The sequence below is a fragment of the Anarrhichthys ocellatus genome, unplaced genomic scaffold (assembly GCF_004355925.1).
Source record: "Anarrhichthys ocellatus isolate YVR2014 unplaced genomic scaffold, GSC_Weel_1.0 scaffold30, whole genome shotgun sequence".
NCBI classification, from domain to species: Eukaryota; Metazoa; Chordata; class Actinopteri; order Perciformes; family Anarhichadidae; genus Anarrhichthys; species Anarrhichthys ocellatus.
The window spans coordinates 3981405-4001659 of record NW_022280060.1 but is presented as its reverse complement, the minus strand read 5'-3'; the positions used below and the strand labels follow the sequence as shown (position 1 = coordinate 4001659).

Genomic DNA, 20255 nt, shown 5'->3' with positions numbered 1-20255 from the left:
ATGGAAGGCATAACAGCAAGCATTAAAACACGCGCACACAAGTAAGCTGACCCCGTCTACAGGAAACAGGAGTTTTCCATGGAGGGACGTCAGCACTAATTGCTTACCTTCGCAGTGTGTGCCGTTTCCCTGGTAACCTGGTCGACAAACACACTTGTAGCTCCCAAGCGTGTTCTCACACACACCCTGACCGCCACACACCGCAGGACTCTCCGTACATTCATCCACATCTGGGACAGACGAGGGACGGAGACAGAGAACGCTGCATGAAGTATACCACTTTTTCATTCACTTGCTGTGACACGATTTGCAATAAAACGTTTTATTGCTGAGTAAAAAGCAAGTGCTGTCTGTGCAATGCACCCTTGAGGTACTAATTCATTTTTATGTCTCCAAACCCCCATCAAGTCTTTATTAGGCAGAAGTCATTTCAAAATGTTGTCCCTGCAACACTATGGGGAGCTGTTGTATTAATATAAGACAATATTTCATTTTCCCTTTGTCCAACACCACATGTGTTACTTTCCCAAATCAATTTAAAGAAATTGTGATTGTTGAAATAGTGCTAAAACATGGGTAAAAAAAGAGAAGATATTACATCTGAAAGTTGATCTTTTCCAAACACTCCAGACTTTGCTTGTGATTTGTTTGTTACCTTGACAATTTAACCCCTTAAAAAGCAAGCAGCATGTGTTAAGCATGGAAAGAAGCACATCATACCTTGACACACAGGACCTGAGACCAGAATTGCAGAAGAGTCACACAAAAAAAAACACACAAAAAAAGAAAGCTAATAGAGTATTGGGGATTATAGAGGACAAGAGAGGAAATTAGTCATTAAAGAAAAGGTGAAAGAGCGGAAACAAAAACAAAGCAGGCAAGCAGCAAAGCAGCAGATTAAAGCGCTCTATCCCTGCAAAGCCTTCCTTCCTGCCAGCGGGAGTCATTAAGTCCGGAGGAACTCTAGTGAATGATGAGAAACACACAACACCAGATCAAATCTGAACATCGATCTCATCCAGCTGTGGTGAAGCTTAATGTCAGACTTACCAACACAGGCTGGAGCCGCTGCTCTGAAGCCTGGCTGACACTGGCACACAAAGCTGCCGGGAGTGTTCACGCACACGTTTCCCAGCTCACGGCGACACAGCTCCTCGAAGCTGCACTCATCCACATCTACAGAGAAAGAGAAACCAAGAACTATCAATAGGAAGCTTTCAAAGCCTTGTATGGATACGGCGAAGTTACGGAGGTATAACAACACCCAGACATCCTGCCCAAGAGTGCTTGGGGAAGACATTACCTCTAAATGCAACAATGCTTCTGAACATACATTGTGTAGACCCACATTCCCCAGTCTTACACACCAGATGTTGACATCAGTCTCACCTGCACAGCTTTTTCCATTAAGAGCCATTACATATCCTGAAGGGCACGAGCAGGTGAAGGACCCAGGGGTGTTTCTGCATTCAGCATCACCCTGACAGGCCTGCAGGCCCGTCACTGCAGCCAGAGCACACTCGTCTATATCTGTAACACCCATACGGTACACATGCATTATGATCATACTACACAGGGCTAGAACGGTACAGATAATCAACTCTTCCACACATACGGTACATCTTCTCTGCCTCTCTCTCGCTCTCGCTCTCTCTCTCTCTCACACACACACACACACAGAGGCTGACGAACCCTGGCACCCTCCAGCACCCATCAGGTAACCACGGAGACAGCTACACGAGTAAGAGCCGGGGCTATTAGTGCAGCTGGCATGGGGACCACATGGTCCTGGCCCCTCTGCTTCACACTCATCAACGTCTGTGGAGTACAGAGAGAAGATAATATGTTGCATCAAACTGACATCACCGTGTGCAACCACTAAGCACATAACACAGGTGCTTCATTTCCTACTGCGCCGATGGAAAACATTTAGTATAGCGTTGAAATATCAAATGCAAAATTGTTGTAAAGAAAGCGGATTACAGTCGAGACTAGGGGTAGCCTTCTTCTGAATACTGGTCCTGCTACATTAGGGAAATCTTCTGTTTCACTGATTTGACGATTGTGTTTTTGTTTTGTCAGTAATAACGCTTGAAATTGAATACAGTACTGATTTATTGATGTTCCAATATCGTCACTTCAACACTTGTTCTGTCGCTGACTCTGCCCCTTCTCACCTTCGCACCCTGCTGCCCCCTCCAGAGTGAGGCCCACAGGGCAGGCACAGTTGTCACCATCCTTCACCATTCCAGATGGACAACCGCAGCCTGCGCTGTTCTCCAGCATCACCTGGTTTCCCAGACGCTGAGGAGCAAGAACGGGGCTCGGGAAATCTGTGGTAGTCGAAGGAGCTGCTCATGTAAAAGAAAAATATAGCAACTTAAGGAGAAACAGTAAAAAGAGACTCAGAAAAAATGAATTAAAAAAACTCACCTGTGGTAGGTATGGGGCTCAGGGTAGTCTCACTGAGATTTCCGATGACATTTTCAGTCACCTGATAGTAAAAACAGGAGAGACCAACATATTGATTTATGCACATGACATGATCCAACAAGGACATATCTCTCTATTCTTATTTATCTCTTTAACAGCGTGGAGGGTTTCCTAGGTCACTGGCCTGGCTCTTAGTGAGCTCCGTCTCTGTGTGTTTCAGGACTTCATTTTCCTCAGGGCTGCTCAGAGGCTCCGACACAGACAGAACCAGAACCAAAACCAGCAGCAGGGCTGAGAGGAGAATCCCGAGGTGAGTCATCATCACCCGAATCTGTGTGGAGATGAGGAGGTGTGTTTACTGAGCCACACGCCGGCCAAAGAAAAAACAATAATGCAGAAAATAACAGTAAAGAGCATGTGACAATTACTATAAAGGTGAATAAGTTTGTGACATTTTAGGCCTACTTATGTGAGTTGTGTGCAGCAGTCACACACAGCAGCCCTGCAGTGCATGTCCAGGCAGGCAGAACAACATAGGGGTAAGAGCACCCAGTTATTAGGTTAACATCAACCCCCTGGGCTGTCTACACAGAACAAAAGAAACGTACAGCAGCTAGAATACAGCTGCATGTTTCACATTAAGTCAGTTCCATTTGAAAATATGAAAAGCAGCGGTATTTATATAAAACTTTTGCAACAATAGACTCTGAAACCCCATAAATGCGTCCGTGGGACTAACTTATAGGGTAATTATGCGAAACACAAGCTGAGTAAAAGTGTAACAAACTTACCGGGGTTAGATCTACTCGCACTTATGAACGGGTCTGAGATAGACGGCAAGACAGCGAGTTATCCAGATGTCAAAATGATCTTTCTTATCTTCTCCAGATGCTGAATCGTGCAGACGCAAGGCAGCTCTCTGTCAGTATGGGGGCGCTGTACGCTGCGGCAGTGACTCCACATCCTGTCTAGGAACTCTGCACTTCCCATTCCACGAATCCCAAATCGCCGCTAAAGAGCAGCAGCAAGCAGTCAGGCCCCGCAGGCGGCTCCGGGATATGGCCCTGCTGTGAACCCTGACATAGAGGTCATAAAGCAGTCAGGAGGCTCGGTCAGCCGGGGAACGTGGGAGGTCGAAGAGTCAACGGTAGTCAGTTACGCTTTAAGTTCCAGCTGAAGTAGTTGTGTACCACTTGTGAGACATCCGTAGCCTACTAATGGAAATATTCCATATACTATGGTATAGTGAAATCATAGACTGTGTGTAAGAAAGCAGCAATAGGAAAAGCAGTAGTGTGGGCAATAATACTAATTAAATAAACGTTTTAATCTTGGTTCAGCCATTTGAAGAGCGCTTCAAAAATAAAGTTGATTATTATTAGTATTATATATAGAAGCAGCGGCAATTTTACAAGTAATACAGCATTAGTAACAAAAATAATGCAAAATTTGTACTCGTTAGAATCCAGTTAGACTGGAGTGATAACAGAAGCTGTATGTATGGGCCAGGACTGGCTTCACTTCAGATTTTCCTCAGCTGTTTATAGCAAAAGAACAAAGCCACCGCCACATTAATGACCATCTTTATCAATTTCATCACTTTTTGCTGTATTGTAAAGCATCAAATATTTTTGTTACAACCATCATCAAATTAGGAAAAAACATCATTGTCATGTTTCATTTGACCTGGTCTCGGGGTATCTGAAGATCTAAAGCCCTGTTGATAATTGTTGCCTGCACTAATAACTGTGTCTCCCACCTTTGAAATCAAAACACGGAACAGTGATGGAAGCTTCATTCAATTCAAAGCAAACAAAAGCCAAGTGTAAAGAAAAATGCATTTATTATACGCATGCTAGAACAGTTGTTTATTTTTGTGGCTGTAGGGGTGACTTTTTAAATGTCTAATTGTTTTTATGCAGATGTCAATAAAGACTATAATATCAAGGATCTAGTGTTATGATGGTTTTATTTGCTTTTCCCCATTGGAAACCATTAAACATCTTCTAATATTTTTAATGTTTCTCCTCTCCACCACCAGGATCATGCACATTCTCCACAGTTTAACAGCTATCCAAATAAGCTTAACAATACAATTTTGAATATAACATATCAACCATAAAACTATTGTTAAATGTCTTTTACATGCAGCCATAATGACTTTGATGAATTTAGCTTTTATCACAGACATGCTGTAGCTGCCAGCTGATGATATCTTCATTTTGTGAAAGAGGTTGCAGAGAGCCTTATTGAAGCAGAGTACAATAACATTTTTATTCTTTAACTTGCAGTAACTTGTTATGTTCACAAGGCATTAAAACATCACAGGGAGAGGCACAAGAAAAGCAGCAACATCCAAACAGAGAAAGATGACTGTAACAACAGTGACTTAGTTTATACATTCAGTTTTAAGTTAATATTTTGTTTACATAAAATAAACTATTCTAACAAGAGGGTTGTGGATGGTGTCAAAGTGGGCAATGATACAGTATTTTGCATTATCTGTTATCTGGACAAAAAAAAGAATACAAACAATCAAAATGTAGTGGTCATGGGAATGATATATCCTGATTTATCATTCTTTATAACCATGCAGTTCATAACACTGTAAAATGGGTTAGCATCATATATATTGATATTTAGGACATTGATATTTTAGAATCCTTCACCGATTGTCAGATGGCGGAGATCTCTTTCGCCCACATGACATGTGGCACTGAAGTTCAAGAGTGTGCTTCCCATAAATGCATATGAAATTGAGCAGGATGAGCAGTGAAATGTGCCAAATGTCATGAGATCTCAAAATCATTCACCATTGGAAAGTTCACACCGGTTCCTCTATTCTGGCAGAAGGAGCACAGCCAGTTAAAAAAAAAGTCTATCATCGAGTTTGGAATGAAAACTTACAGACATGGCCGCCAATCACTGGTATTGTGTGTACTGTGCATCCCTTTGCAGACAATGACATGCTCAGAAGCAGTCCTCAGTGAAAGTGCAGTTAGCAGAAGACCTAGCTATAGGATGAGGGTGAAGGCTACCACTAGAAGGGAGTGTCCATCTGGCTGCATTTTGCAGCGGGTGACACCACACCATAGCTCCGCTCCTGCCACCTCAGCCACTGCATGTGGACCTCTTTTTGGACCTGTCAAACACACACAAACACATATAGAAAACGCAGTATTAGGCTGTTTTCAAACTAGTAAGATGATGCTGTTGCAACTTACATGCCACATGTATTTATTCAAATAATTATGTAATTAGTTTATGTTTTTTTACTAATTCAATACATTTATACAACACTGCAATATACTTAGCATATACCTAGCAATAGTGCAACATTACGTTACATATAAGGCTACAACCAGCATCTAGTTAGCTTAGCTTATGAATACAAAACGTCAAATTAAAATGCATAATTGCATTGAGCAGTTACGTTTGAATATCACCACGGCAATCACGACACATCATTAGGTAGAGACAAATGTGTTTTGTCGTGCAGTGAAACAGAATGTTTTTTAAAAGAAAAGATGATGTGGGAGACAACCCTACGTCTGTAAAAGCTCCAACGTGTGTGGTGATGCAATATGAATACATTACCTTTGAATTCATAAAGGCAAGCAGTGAAGGGTGATGGGAAGCAGAATATTTATTTTGGTCATTACAACTGAGAAAGGCACAGCACATTTACAGCTCGGTGTATTTGTTCTCTCCTTTTTTAGTCATGTTATGTTTTTTTTTTACTCATTTATTTGAAAAGTTGGTCTTCAGAATTTATTTTAACAATCAGAAGTGTGCGTTAAGTTACAAAAGATTGAGAACCTCTGGTTTAGCACAAAGACTTGGGGAAACAGGTGACCTGGCTCTGTCGGCCTACCAGCACCGCTAAACATCCTGTATAACATCAAGTGTAACGGGGGGGTTATGTCCAGGACAGTTTCTTGGTCAGGAGCGGTGCTTCTTGGGAGTCAACACTAGTTACCTGGCAAAGAAATTGTCCGTTACTTAACACCCCTGCAAAACAGCAGATTGTTGATTTTATACTTTGGTGTTTGTGTGGATTTTAATGCATTCATTTGTCACCATTGGACACAGACAGGCTGGTTTTCCTCTTGTTTCCAGGCTTTACACTAAACTAAACTTAACTGGATGCTAACTGAGCCTTAATTTAAATGGACAGACATGAAAGTGATATCAATCTTCTCATCCAACTCTTAATAAATAAATAATAAGCATAACCCCCAAACTATGTCTTTATACTTCAAAAAGAGGACAAAAACACTTTAAACATTAAATTCAATATTTAGTTCCCCTTCCATCACAGAACTCCTTTTATTGGATATTAAGCAATCTAATGTATATATCTGACATGTTATTGGGGTATCGTTAAATTTATAAAGCATCAGGATATTAATCATGGATAATCCACTGCTGTATTTTTTTTAGTTCTTAATCTACAAGAGGATATAGCTGTAGATTCAATTAGCTAATCCATTAGTCTATTTGAGGATTGAGTGACGTCCAAGTACCCATGAGGCCCTAAAGCACAAAACAGATGAACGTGGGTTTAGAGTTATTGTGTACCGAATATTAAACACAGACTGTGTGGGGTTGGAAAGGCCTCATATTAATATTGGTGGTTACATAAGGGCTCGAGGTCCTTCCCTTATGCAATGAGGGTAAGAGAGGTGCTAATTATTTTGCTTTTGAAGGCCTGACAACTGTGAACCACTCAACCCTCACTGGTATGTGATCTGGGAACACAGGCTTATTATGCAACACAGAGCTGTAAATGTATCTGAGTGCTTTGTTGAATATGTTATAGTACATGCTTGAGAGCGCTGTGGCTTGTACTGACCTCTTGATTGAGGAAGCAATAGAGAATCGATACAAGAAGCCCCTGTAAGAGAGATGGTTTAATCATTAACATTTAGGACTAGTCTGCAGCATTAGGTTGCTCGTGTGAAGACAGCTTAAATATCAGATGATAAATGAGAGCTGACAGGGTAAAGAATAAAAAAAATAGGTCAGGAAAATCTATTATATTTCTCTTACACAGCCAGCAAACAAGAGTGGAATAATGAATCGTTTGGATTTATATCTCAATAATACATATCTGTATGATCTAAAGGAGAAGGCTGTAAACCCTGCTGCCTTTCTTCTTATCGTTATACTAAAACATTCCAAATAAATTTAGACATACTTGTTTCATCTATTTTATAAACAAAGCCTGGGTTACAGCAATTTGTCCAAGTATATTTCAAGTATATTCCATACTTATATGACTCTTCTGTGCCTAATTGATTTGAATCCAGGAAGGGGGGCAGGGGCAAAATCCATTTGGAGAGCTGACGAGCAAACCAGCCTGTGTGCCATGAAGTGGAGAAAGCCATTTGACTTTTCTGTGGTTGCCATTCATCTTCAACAGATGCAACACAGCCCTGCTAAGTCCTTTTCCACTAATTTACTTACGGCTTTTCAGGGATATAAGTAGGGCTCTTCAAAAGCATTTTATATTAAATCTGGTGTTCAAATTGAAACGTCTATGATAATCTTTTTAGCCATGTTGGTCCAGATTTAATACCTCTTCAGGATGAATTGTTATCGCTTTGGTGATCCAAGAATTGACAAAATGCAATTGTAGCCCCTTTTGCTCCACAAGAAAAACAAAACAAAAACAGCTGTCCATTCCTGTGGTGCATTTTTGAGCATTTGCATCAGGAGGAATGTAAACAACAGCAACAAAACAATTCTCTTGGCAATATGATAAAAATCTTAACATAAAGAAATGGACATCAACTTTGGCTATGGTTGAGCACCTAGCTTCATTGATGTGAACACAGAATCCACCGCCTCTCATCCCACTGAATCAAAAAATGATGAGTCTCTCACCATTCACTACAATACATATCTTTTACGAAATAAGGTCCCATGGTGGTCAACCGGAAGGGGCGGGACGACACTCTCTATGCACAGAGAAGAAAAAGGACCTGAGAGGTTCAAGGGCTACTCGTAACAGAGGACATTTCAACATCTTACCAAATTATATATTCCTATTCTATTATTTAAAAAAACAACAACATGTGAACAAATTTAGCAGGGTAGGCTACTACAATGGTATTTGAGCATGTAGAATGTGTCAGAATGTTGTGTGTGTGTGTGTACCTGGAAGGATCCAATGCACAGCTCGATACAGAGGCGCAGGTTAACGTTGAAGTAGTCAGGCAGAAAATTGAAGACCATATAATGAGTACCAAACAAAGGGATGAGGAGGAGAGTGGACTTAGTCAGGCGTCTGTTGCACAGAAGGAAAGAAACAAGATGCAGGAGGTGAAGCTACCCCAGGGAATCCTCTAGTGCACGTCTAATCTAAATACTGCTCCGGAGAGCATCATGCATGCAGGCACGCTAATCATCAGATTGCAATCAAGAGGATGCTTGTGTGTGCGCGTCAGTTTCAGTTTCACGCAGAATTTCTTTAATGAGGGGAAAGGTAGTAGCAGGTGCATGATTCAAAGTGAGGACAACAAAATATGAGTGCAGATGGGCATGTTTTCCTTTTTATGTGCAGGGGAACAAATTAAGTTACCTGGTGCAATCAAGTCAAGCATCACTCAACTTATACATGCCTTTGGTATGTCTGTTATAAGATTTGGATATGCATTATGTTCCTAAACACTTTCAGACAATTTAGGAGCCTATTTCAAATATAAATTCTAATTCTGGGTAGTGGAACGTTACACGTGGCTATACTGACTAGTTTGAGGTTCAGTAGTGACTGAATGAATTATACATTGCCGACTGTCGAGCATCAAAAGTTTTAAAACGACTTGCATCTTTCCCGACATCAAAGTGTCTACTTATCAGAGATAAATAAAGTCACACGGACGCAACTTTGAAAATTCAAGACTGTGTGAGAACAAGATGAAAGCAAAATCTGATAAAAGCAATAAATGCTGTAATGTTTAAAGTATGAGAAACTGTATCACTGCTGAGTTCAGTCACTCATACTGTGTCTACATGTGTCTGCAGCCAAAGCATTACCTGTACTGAGAGGAGTTATTGAAGTGGATCAGCCGAGGATTGAGCTTCTGTATCAGGATTCTGATGATGTTCATGAAGAGAATGAAATTGACCTGTCGATTGGAAAAATCAAGAAATGTTAAGCTTTAATAATGAGATAAAATGTCAGATGTCATTATTGAATGTCAGGGCAACAATATGGGCAGCCCAGTGAGTAATTGACTAGGACAAGTGTGAGGGCAGTCTTTGACAGTCTATTCAAACATGCACAAAAGACGTTTTCGTTTTTTACAATTTCTCCGAAACCGTCTAAATAAAAACATCTGCATAACAATCTGCTAGGTGCATAACTAACAGTTGTGTCTGTTTCGGCACAATGGGAGTATTTACCGCAATAGACACAACAATTGGCCCCTTGATGATCCACCAATAGGGCGAGTTCTCGTTGATGTCCCAACATCTATATAGGAAGACAACTTTGAAATGTGCTCTTTAGTCGGTCTGCAGAAGTTCTTTAAGGGTTTGATGCACAATGAATTCAACTGACCGTATAGTAAAAGTCAAGTCATAACCAGCAAATACTAACAAGTACAAAGTGAGTGCAAATTAAAATAAATAGTGTCAAGGTGTAAAAGGTATCTCACCTTCTCTCCTCACGGTGTGTTTTTTCATCAAAAAGCTATTCTGTACATCATTACATTATAGGAACATTCTACACACTGTGGCTCTGTTGGTCATTACGTCTGTTGTAGTGTGCCTTAAATGTATATATATAAGAAATAACTGTGCTTGTGGAGATAGAAGTGGTACTGGAACTTTATACAAACTCTGTGTCCTCAAAATACATCCTGGATCCAATCCACAGGATGATGAAGAGCACAGGTACACCTGTGGAAAAAAGCAAAACTAATGTCAGCGAAATGCAATCAATACACACCGAGTTGGTTGAGTCTTAATTAGAAACTTTTCTAATATCTGTATTGATCTGTAATTTTAATATTTTAGAGGCTTTATGCACTAGATGTCTACAGTAACAATGTCCTGCCTTGCCACCGCTGGGACACATTCCTGTATATTTATTGTACTTGTGGCAAGTTAAGAGGCAGAAACATCCAACCCCCAATCAAATACATTAGAAGGGACTGCCACAGGGATGTTAACTTTTATTGAGTTGGTTCTGTAATTACAGCTGATGACACCGAGCCAGGAGAGTTTCTGTCTGTTTTTAAATATTAGGTTGGGGATATCGGCCGATGGCGGTCAGTCTGCTTCTTGTTGTCCCTAAAGGCAGCTGTGAATCTCTTTCGAATGACAGAACTGCAATAATAACTGTTGACCTCAATGGGATTGAAGTTAGTTATCTGATTTTGGAGAATGAAGCATAATTCACAAGTCATCTTAGGCCCACTTGGCCTGAGGTTGATGAGAGTGGTAGGTGTGATATATTGCACTATGTTTGGTATTTAATAATAAATGCTATTTGGAAGTAATTAGAGGAAAACATGTCAAACTCTCCAGTGAGTGACCCTGTGGAGACCTAAAGTAAATGTCAATTTATTTTTTAATTTGAAACTGCAAAGCTGCAATGTGACTTTTATAATACAGAGGGATGATGGCCCCAATTTAATTCAGTGTGCTACACTCATTTGTAGATTGAAAAATTAAGAAACCTGGTAAGTGAATTGATTGCAACACAAGGAGAATAGTTTACGAAATACAGTTCAGTTCCAAGCCAGGTGCAAGTCATGGACTGAACCCAAACCACACACAGAGAATGTCTGCATCCCAAGAAGAATAACAGTCCGCAGGAGCATCAAACCATCGGTATGCTGATAAAAAACACATCTATTTTCTAAAATCAAAAAAGCAGAAACTCATTACGCACATAATGCATTAGCTGCAGAATAGACAGCAGTGCCTTAGCTCACACAAACCAATGTGGACTTGCGTGCACTTGCAAATTTTGCAATTTGCATTGATAACCGTTTGCTAATTTCCCTTTTCTCTTTCTCTAATTCATGTGTAACCCACCTTAAGCCAACATAGATTAGATACAAAACTCTGTAAAATATCAATCACCCAGTCTTTTTAAGTCCACTCAATTTGTTATCCTTGCATCGATCACCCACACATGTTTCATACCCTACATTCAGTAGTATCAGGAGTATCATAGTATCATACAGGATACTATATTTTGTGACATCTCATATTGGAACAAAAGTCTGAAGCTCAGCATAACAAATGTCGAGGAAATCGCATGTCAAGATCTCTCACCCCATCCCAGCAGGGTGAAGCCCCAGAGGCATCGAAGGCTGTGATAAAAGGACGAAAGCAGCAGGGAATTGAGGTAAAGCGCCTCCACCAGGAGCCAGAAAAAATTGGACATTATACAGTAGTGACAGAAGACCACAGAGGCCTTACAGGCAAACTGGACAGAAAAAGACAGGAAGGAAAAGAAGGACAAAAGGTGAATTGTAAGGGGGGGGGATTAGTAAGAGAGAGGTGCACAGTTATAATACGATGAGAGCCATAAGGAAGCTGCCCAGAGAAACTTCTCAACACAACCAAGAGTTGTTCTTACTGTGGAAAGGGTGCAGTGGTTGGTGTCATCACTTGAGAACAGAGTTGCATCCTTTATGAACACAGCCACAGCTTTCAGGATAAATGTGACGAAAAGCTGGATGTGGATGAAGTTCCTGGCACAACGCAGCCTCCTGTTGAAAGATCAGGCGAGTAATAAATGTAGTGTTGTCTAATGCACAAAAATGGCCTAGCAAAGCGAGATGAGTACAAGTCGGCCTGACATTTAAAATACGTTCTGCATCACAACACATTGTCACACTACATTGTTACACCCTAACTAATACCTACAATGCCTTGGTGTGCATGGATTTTGACAGGCCGCTGACACAGTATGATGTCAGTTTAGGGACACGGAGTGGGACAGAAAAATTAAAAAGCAAACTAGTTTGCAACAAAATAAAACAATAAAAATGTACAGTATGAGGAACAAAAAGAATAAATACAAATGTAAAAAGAGATGGAAGTTATGGAAGGGATTTCAAAGAGATTTTGTTACAAACAGATGCATAAAAACTGCACACCAGCTGCACAGAGAGAAAAAGAAACCATTAATTGAGAGGTTTTATTGTTCTACACGCTCCTACTTCTGTTAATCCAGTGACCCACAGAGCCGGGTGATGCGGGGAGATGAGGAGATCACTGAAATTGTGATCAGTTGCTAAGTGGACTTATAGCACCTGTTGACCCATGTCAATGAGGGTCCAAATCCAAGACAGAAAACAATTGGAACTGAGAGGAACTACACAGATAAAGGAGCAGCACGTCAGGGATTATGAGAGGGAAAATGATGGTCATTTTCTTGCATCATAACACATGACAACTGATTTCAATACAGTAATGTTTAGTTTTTACTTTGGGTTTCAAGCTTAGTGGCTCTAAAATGACTTCTTACGACAGCATCGCTCCTCTGCCTTAAAAGAAAAGTACAACATTTTGGGATATATGATTATTTTCTATCTTGGCAAGAGTTAGATGAGAAGACTGGTACCCTTTTTCCGTGTGTACGCTATATGAATAATTTATGTAATGCAAATACAACTTAGAGTTTTTACATTTTCATTTGGGTACAAATTAAACAAACAAGATATATTGTTTATAAGTAATATTTAGAGGTGTTGGCTGGTGGACTTTTTGTACGTTTGGCAGGGCCAGTTAAAAGTCTTTATGCTAAGCTAAGCTAATCACCTGTGGTGTCAAAAATGCAGGAGTATTTCCCAAAATGTCAAACTATGCCTTTAATAAACTACACTAGGACATCACTTTAAATGTGTCAAAGCTAAAAGCCCAAACAAACGCCCCCAAAACTGGGTGAGTGTCAGATATTATTAAAGGTGTTTTATTAGACCCAGGACTAAAGGTGCCTTGGAATAAACCTTTTTGTTTACAGTACAACAATATTATTGTGATTGCTATTGCTTGGCTCTCTGTGGTAAATGGAATGGCCTTGAGCTAACCAAAAGGCAGTGGTTACTGATGAAACAATGAAATAAAAGAATGTCTGTCTTCTCTCTGGACAACCACGACTTATTTTAATGTCATCTATTCTTACCTGAAGAGCAACAGGATAAACACAGCAACAGCCAGCACCACTAGAGAGATGCTGTAGCCGACGGTGTATATCAGCTTCACTGTGGCGAAGTACGACTGCTCTGTCTGAAAGCGAGACCAGAAGGAAGATGTTGTATAAAAGGACGTTGTGCTCCAGTGCGGAGGCTTTTAGAAATGCTGTGAGGCCTTAAATAAATCGAAATGACACCAAATTGCAGACAATGACTCAGCTGTACTTAAAAGATGAAGGCGGCATTAGAGCGAGAATGCTTTCTCCATATTTTGAAGGTGAGTCAAATGGCAGTATGTCTGGACTAAGCAGACAACTGAATCGATTGAGAAAGCACATAAAAAGCTTCTTAATTACAGCAGAACTTGTAATTGGTGACTTTTCACCCTGCTTTTGGAAGACTTAAAAGGTATTTTTTTAAACTCAAGACAAAAGATCTGTAGTAGTTCCTTCAGTGATTTTCTGAGAATTATCCTCCAAAAACACTGTTCAGTACGATTAAGCAGCAATGTCTCTTTGTGAAACAAGATAATTTCAGCTATTACCTGTTACGGGTTTATATTTTCAAATGAAGCACATTTATGCTTGAATACATTTTCTTTTCTGCTCTTGAGAGATAACGAGCCAGGAGGCATTTATACTCAAATTTAAACTATCCCAAAATGAAACAAAAAGGTATATGGGAAGCAGTTTCTTTTCATAACAGTCTGACAGGCTGCACTCAAATTTTAACAAGAACCTCTTGTAACATGGTACATTTTTCTTTTCTAATTTAGCCTTGTTGGTCCGTAACTTTCTGGAGTCCCTGCTTCTATTTGTTCTTTTCCCGGTGGTTGTGTCCTTGCTCCTGTTGCATCTCCTCTTGTCCTGACCTCTGTGCTCTCTATTTCCCACTCTCCAGTTGGACCTCTTCATCTGCCCGCACACAGAAGAAGCTCTCACCTCAGGTAGGTCATCATCCACACTGCAGGCGATGTGGTACGGTGGGAAAGCTCTGGACCAACCTTCTCTGGTGCAGTTACGGCTCACTGAACCTGAGGTGAAAGGTCAGGATATCAAAAAAGATCATCTTCAGAATCGATTCACAAACTTGTCAAAAGATAGAAATTGAATGTTCGGTGATTTTAGCCATGCTGGTATTGTAATTTAAACCCAAATGTAAATATTGTAATTCTGCCCCTCACACAACCAGCTCTGTGATCAAACACCCTCATTGAATTCTCAGATAATCGTGACCGCTCGCTTGTTAACGTGAGAATCTTGACTGCAGCATTTAGCTCAAAGCACCACTGTGCCCATATACAGCCTCACAGGGCCAATAGAGTGGATAGTCTTATTTCGACACTGTTGTATATTCTTAGCGACACATAACACATGTCAAGGTACTTTGTCTAATTTAGTTTAACATTCGTATGGTTTTCGATATCTGCGTACACTCCCAAATCTGCTCCATTAACCTGTTAAGACAAAAGATTTCAGATTCCTGTGATAATGTAGCAAGCCTTGTCACTAAGAGCCGCCATGAAGCTAAGAAAACATATCAGTAAATGAATACCCTGAACAAGTATATAAACAGACATACTTTATGAGCTAAAAAAAATAAAAAATAAAAAAAAACATACTTTGATTTCATTAGAGAAACAATTTAACTTTTTGACTCACTGTTGAAAACGCTGGTCTCGTCATTATCTCAGCCCGAACACCCTACTCACCCCCTCTTTCACCACGTGACCCTTTAGTCACCTGTGTTGTTTTTGAAGAGGGAAAAGACGGCAGGACAAGCTTTTTGGACTGGTTCCCCAACGGCTGCATGCGGCCAGCAGGCGACTGCATCCCAGAACGGACGACAACCTTTTTTTGTAGAAGAAGAAAGAAGGTTCAAAAAAAGGTAGGTGTGTGTGTCTGTCGGGGTAGTTAATCAGAAAAGAGATTACATGAACACACATTTATATGCAATGTCATACACCGCCCCTCGAAATGAGATCCACAGTTTATACTCATGGAGCGAAGGTAAATGGGGTGTATCATGCACAACACCTCCAACGACATACCTCAATGCCATAACATCCCCCTCTGTGTAAATTGTATTACAACATTCCAACCCAGACCTTTATCTTGAGATAGATTACATACATGAATTCTTATGTAACTATCCTTAATGGTCTTCTCTACCGATGCATCACAGTGACAGATAACCCAGTGCGTTTTCATTCTGCAGTTGGGACGACCTGACAACTAATGATTCTCTGGGAAGCATTTATTCCAGCTTAGACCGTTGTACTTAATGTGAACATTTGCAATATATTTCATATCACAAGTTCAGCCACGCCTGGATTTATATGAGCTACTGCTGCAGAGTGATTTTGAAAATGTAAAACACACCTTCCGTGCTTCTGTTGCCCTGCTCTGCAATGTACTGAAGGCAGTGACGCTCCTCCTTCTCCAGCTGAAATATGAACTCGCATTCAGGGTGCAGGCTTGACAAAGCCTAGAAGTAGGAAGGAAGGAAGAAAGGGGATGATTGGTTAGATACAGACATTCAAGCTGAGGACACAGCGGCCACTCACTCTGCAACTCCATGAAAAAGGCATTCCATGTCCTGTGTGTGTCAAAACTCTAAAGGGCATCGAGTCATTTTGCCCTCAGCAGGAAATGCTTTCTCAATAAAACAGTAACCTTTCGGTCTATTTCCATCAGTGGTATTAAGCAAAATGGTCTTTCACTATCGCATACAGAGAGGAGAAGCTCAGAAAATTCATTAAATTAGTTTGTTCCTAAGGACACAGACACATTCCCAACAACTGTGCGCACCATCCATTTAGCACCGCTCAGAGCTCCTTCTGTTATTCTGCTCATCCCTTCGTTTAATGATGCCAAATACAAACAGAATAACTGCATTTGCATTTGATTGAGATTGATCATTGTCTAGAGGGAAGCATTACTTACTACGGTTTTGAAGCACAGTATGGATATGCATATAGAATTAGTCAGAATGGGTCATTTTCATTTGTGGTGACAGGTTTTCAGATGACTGGTATGCCAAAGAAAAGAAAGGCCAGAAGTGAGTCCACCTAACAAATCTAAGATGTTCATTTTATTGTAAGCATTCAATAAAACAGATCATTTCCCTGTGCTCACTGAGAAAGCTGGTGGTCGTACTGTAAGTGGAGTATCTTGTGTAAACGGGCTCAACTTCACTGGGTTAAATTAAAGCATCATTTCATTTTATCTCATGCTGCTGGCGATTCTTAGGTGGTCTTGAATGTAAAGGTCAGAGCAGCAAGCAGGTGCCTTTTTAGTGAGCTTTGACGGCATACTGCCTAACAATGTGTGTTTCCTGATAAAAGTCTTCCGTGGTATTGCTACTGAAAGAATCTCTTTGCTTACTTTTAATTCACCTCCACATTTTGGCATCATAAAATATCTGCTTTCTTTCTGCACCCTGATTTTGTGCAATTTGCTTGCACATTATAAAATATTAATTTATGTTAATTTCTGCTTGCCGATTATAGTTAGACTTTAGTCATTGACTTGGAAAAAAACATAACAATTTGATTTGATTGGGTTTTTTGATTCATTCAATTACTCAGCCATTCTGTTGCCGAATTTATAACGAAAAAGAAAATTATCTCAAATAGATAACCACAGAGTTTAGCACAAGCGCCTCTTTTCCAGTCTTTGCGTGGGCCGTGAAGAAATCATCATCTAAGGTTTGTGTGTTTGTGGGTGAGTTTTACCCATGTTGTGGGGATTTGCCTTCCTTATGGGGACAAAATGCCCACCCCCAAGTATCAAACATACAACCTCTCAGCATTATCTCTCCCTGCATCTATGAGGAACAGACGTGTCGGAAGAAACCTGAGCAAATTGCTGCCAATCCTCTTTGTTCTTAACGCAATGCCAATAATTTAATGAGAGGTGTCATTTCGCAATTTACGAAGCAATTACTGCTCCGCCTGTTCAAAGGAAGGCGAGGGAACCGTGAAAGAAGAGTTTATCTTGCCTCCTGCTGAGATGCCAGATCTTGCAGCGAGTGTGCTTCAAGCTGGGACATGTATACAGATGTACAGGTATATTGTTCTCTGCTAAACTGTGGCTGTGTTATTATAATTCATTGTTTGAGCAAGCATGAGATGAACAGCACCACAGTTAGGGCATTTGCATTCAAAGCAGAAACACTTTGCCATAAAGCGCACAAAAGCATCAGCTAAACGGCACACTGTGTGTGAGATGGGGCTCATGTACTACACATACCTCCCCTATTTATATGTAAGAGGATACTGTAAAGACATTTTATTCTAAGAATGGTGTGCAGTTGAGAGCAAAGCTTTGAGTAGCAGGGGATGAGGAACAAAGCAAGAGACTGGGTGGCTGATGACGTGCTCATGCATTTTAAGGAAGGAAGACACTAGCATGAATTTAAGAAACAGAAAGAGACACAAGGAGAGAGGTGTGGGGCTGTCTGGGTACTATGAGCCGTTAAACTAAATGCAAACCCAAAGGCCCCTTCACACTGGCAGGTTAGTGTGCAGTCTGCTGTAAAAATGCTCTCCGAGAGGTGAAGCCCATTACCCACTAACCAAAAAGTGTCCATCAAACTGGGCTCACTTTATACATGTTGCCTTATTTTTGACAGCAAATAAGGTGCACTTTTATGCCGCCGCCATGGTACTGTGGCACGGGATGAAAATATAAAACAACCAGATATCAGAAAGAGATCACAGACACGGATCACTTTGGAAAATGTGATTAGGTTTCTTGCTAGATGAGAATATTGATACTATTCTTATATCTGTATGCTAAATATGAATCTTGAACTAGCAACTGGTTAGCTTAGCTTAGCATAAAGACTGGAAAGGGAAGCAACTAGCATGGCTCTGTCCAAAGCTAACAAAATCTGCTAACGAGTACTTCAGTAGAAGCATAAAAAGGACAAACAGTATTTTTTACAGTGGTGTTTCGTGCCAAACTATTTCTTGGCCAAACCCTAACTTGTCAATTAGCGAGCTGTTTCCTTCAGTCTTTATGCTAGGCTAAGCTAACCGGCTGCTGAATGTAACGTTAGCTCAATATTTAGTCGTACAAACATGAGACTGGTGTTGATCTAACTCTTGAAAATGAATGACCGTATTTCTCAAAAATGGCAAATGTTTTTTTAACTGACAACTGTGTCAAGATTTGTTGGCTGCTGGTGAGACAATTCAGGTTTGCTTTTTCACCATACAGCCAAAAAGATGACCAGACAACTTTTTTTCTTTCTCCTGTGCTTCTTTAGGTGCAAAAACTCTGTCATTTCTGAACATTCAAAAGAGGCAAGGTACTAGTTTGCGTTAAAAAATAATTTCACTACAGGTTAATAGACAGGACATTCTGATGTAGCATTTCAAAATTAAAGCCCTTCAAAATCTCATTCATGAGACAATTTGTCTAATTTCAGATTAGATTTGAGAGGAAATAATGGTGCTACAAAATCATTTCACTACAGGTTAATAGCAGACCACTTCAAGGTGTCACTCAGAGAGAACCAGGACATCCTCCCAAATGTAAATTACTGAGTACAAAGTAATAATAAAACAATGCATGATGCTTGCCCTTCTGCTCATTTTGATCCTGTTCAGGCTTTTAGCTTTCTTTGGTTCTAATTTTACATGTGGTGCGTTTTATTGTTGTTTCATTGGCTAATTTAACAGCTGGCTGAGGGAGAAAAGTTGTAAATCACCATTTTGACTAACACTAACACATTTACAGTGGTCAATGTGCATTGTCCCTAAAAGTAAATAAATAAAAAAATGATGCAGGGCGCGCACAATCACCCAGACGCACGCACACACGCACAGGCTTGTTTTGATAAGCTTATTGAACACCACACGTCATTGTTCAATAAATTGCAAGTCTAGACAGTAAGAGAACGGAACACGAGAGAAACGTTCGCAAATACATAGTTTAAGGTGTTCATTCGTTATCTTTCATAAATAGTTCGCAATGTTTCGTTTTTATTATTTTAAACTATTAAATGTCCTGCAAAATAGAGCTTGCAGTTTTCTACGTGGCAAACATAATAATTTATCTTTTTCTTCCATTCACAAAGGTAAAATTAAAGTAAATCACTCACAGTTGAAGCCAAACACATGGAGAGAAAAATCCCTCTGAGGTGGAGACAGGACATGTCGTCGGTTCTCATGTTCAGTCCAACGTGGCGCTTTCATCAATGAGACTGCAACACACACACACTCCTGCCGGACGGGATGCTGAGACTTTCTCTCTGCCCAGGTGTAAAATACAACATTTGTCAAGCACACAACAATCAAAATGTAGCAAATCCTGTGTGTATTTTCAGAATAAAAAACTATCGGTCAGAAATTGCTCTGAAAAAAACTATTGTCCATTGCTTTCTAAAGCCTTGCAAATAACTGCCGCCAATACTATGATGAAGGATAAAAGTCAAATTAACCAGAGGTTGCTAGATCGTGAAGAGACACGTTCCTCTTTTATTTTGAAGGCAAAGGGTATTGCTTCTAGTTTGGTCATAGAGCTTCTTCATAGCTGCTGCTGAGCTGGTGTTTGTTAGATACTCAAAACTCACTCCTCTGCTTTCCTGAGCCTGAAAGTGTCGCCAAACACACACACACACACAACAGTTGGTCTTGTGTTATGTTTCACA

At 40.3% G+C, this 20255-nt stretch overlaps 2 protein-coding genes across 4 annotated transcripts; both read right to left on the bottom strand.

Annotated features, from left to right (window-relative positions):
- Positions 1-22: 22 nt before the first annotated feature.
- On the bottom strand, positions 23-3329 carry LOC116392436 (latent-transforming growth factor beta-binding protein 4-like). The gene is made up of 10 exons (XM_031863871.1): positions 3225-3329; positions 2899-2935; positions 2618-2764; positions 2434-2494; positions 2178-2351; positions 1693-1818; positions 1390-1530; positions 1051-1176; positions 104-230; positions 23-56 (listed from the first exon to the last, which is right to left on the bottom strand). The coding sequence occupies exons 3-10, from the start codon at positions 2753-2755 to the stop codon at positions 23-25; spliced, it is 927 nt and encodes a 308-aa protein (XP_031719731.1). The 5' UTR covers positions 2756-2764; positions 2899-2935; positions 3225-3329.
- Positions 3330-5181: 1852 nt separating this feature from the next.
- ghrhrl (growth hormone releasing hormone receptor, like) lies at positions 5182-20078 on the bottom strand. Of its 3 annotated transcripts, none has more exons than XM_031863992.1 (14): positions 19707-19912; positions 15977-16082; positions 15338-15445; positions 14537-14628; positions 13586-13689; positions 12035-12167; positions 11728-11881; positions 10281-10341; positions 9844-9913; positions 9475-9566; positions 8596-8725; positions 8323-8396; positions 7289-7330; positions 5462-5575 (listed from the first exon to the last, which is right to left on the bottom strand). In XM_031863992.1, the coding sequence occupies exons 1-14, from the start codon at positions 19773-19775 to the stop codon at positions 5545-5547; spliced, it is 1266 nt and encodes a 421-aa protein (XP_031719852.1). In that variant the 5' UTR covers positions 19776-19912; the 3' UTR covers positions 5462-5544. The 3 variants fall into 3 exon arrangements, with proteins under 3 accessions (XP_031719853.1, XP_031719852.1, XP_031719851.1); XM_031863991.1 differs by lacking the exon at positions 5462-5575 and adding an exon at positions 20046-20078 and having other exon boundaries at positions 5583-7330; positions 19707-19856; XM_031863993.1 differs by lacking the exon at positions 8323-8396 and having other exon boundaries at positions 5182-5575; positions 19707-19910.
- Positions 20079-20255: the final 177 nt, after the last annotated feature.

What these genes read in the sequence shown, in the direction of transcription:
- LOC116392436 (XM_031863871.1), bottom strand. Translation starts at nt 2,755, where the DNA reads ATGATGACTCACCTCGGGATTCTCCTCTCAGCCCTGCTGCTGGTTTTG. An exon ending in TAATGGAAAAAGCTGTGCAG is followed by an intron (nt 1,177 to 1,389) that starts GTGAGACTGATG and finishes CTTTCTCTGTAG; the next exon opens with ATGTGGATGAGTGCAGCTTC. An exon ending in AGCGGCTCCAGCCTGTGTTG is followed by an intron (nt 231 to 1,050) that starts GTAAGTCTGACA and finishes CGTCTGTCCCAG; the next exon opens with ATGTGGATGAATGTACGGAG.
- ghrhrl (XM_031863991.1), bottom strand. Translation starts at nt 19,775, where the DNA reads ATGAGAACCGACGACATGTCCTGTCTCCACCTCAGAGGGATTTTTCTC. An exon ending in GGGCAACAGAAGCACGGAAG is followed by an intron (nt 15,446 to 15,976) that starts GTGTGTTTTACA and finishes CTACAAAAAAAG; the next exon opens with GTTGTCGTCCGTTCTGGGAT. An exon ending in CTTCACCCTGCTGGGATGGG is followed by an intron (nt 10,342 to 11,727) that starts GTGAGAGATCTT and finishes TTTTTTCCACAG; the next exon opens with GTGTACCTGTGCTCTTCATC.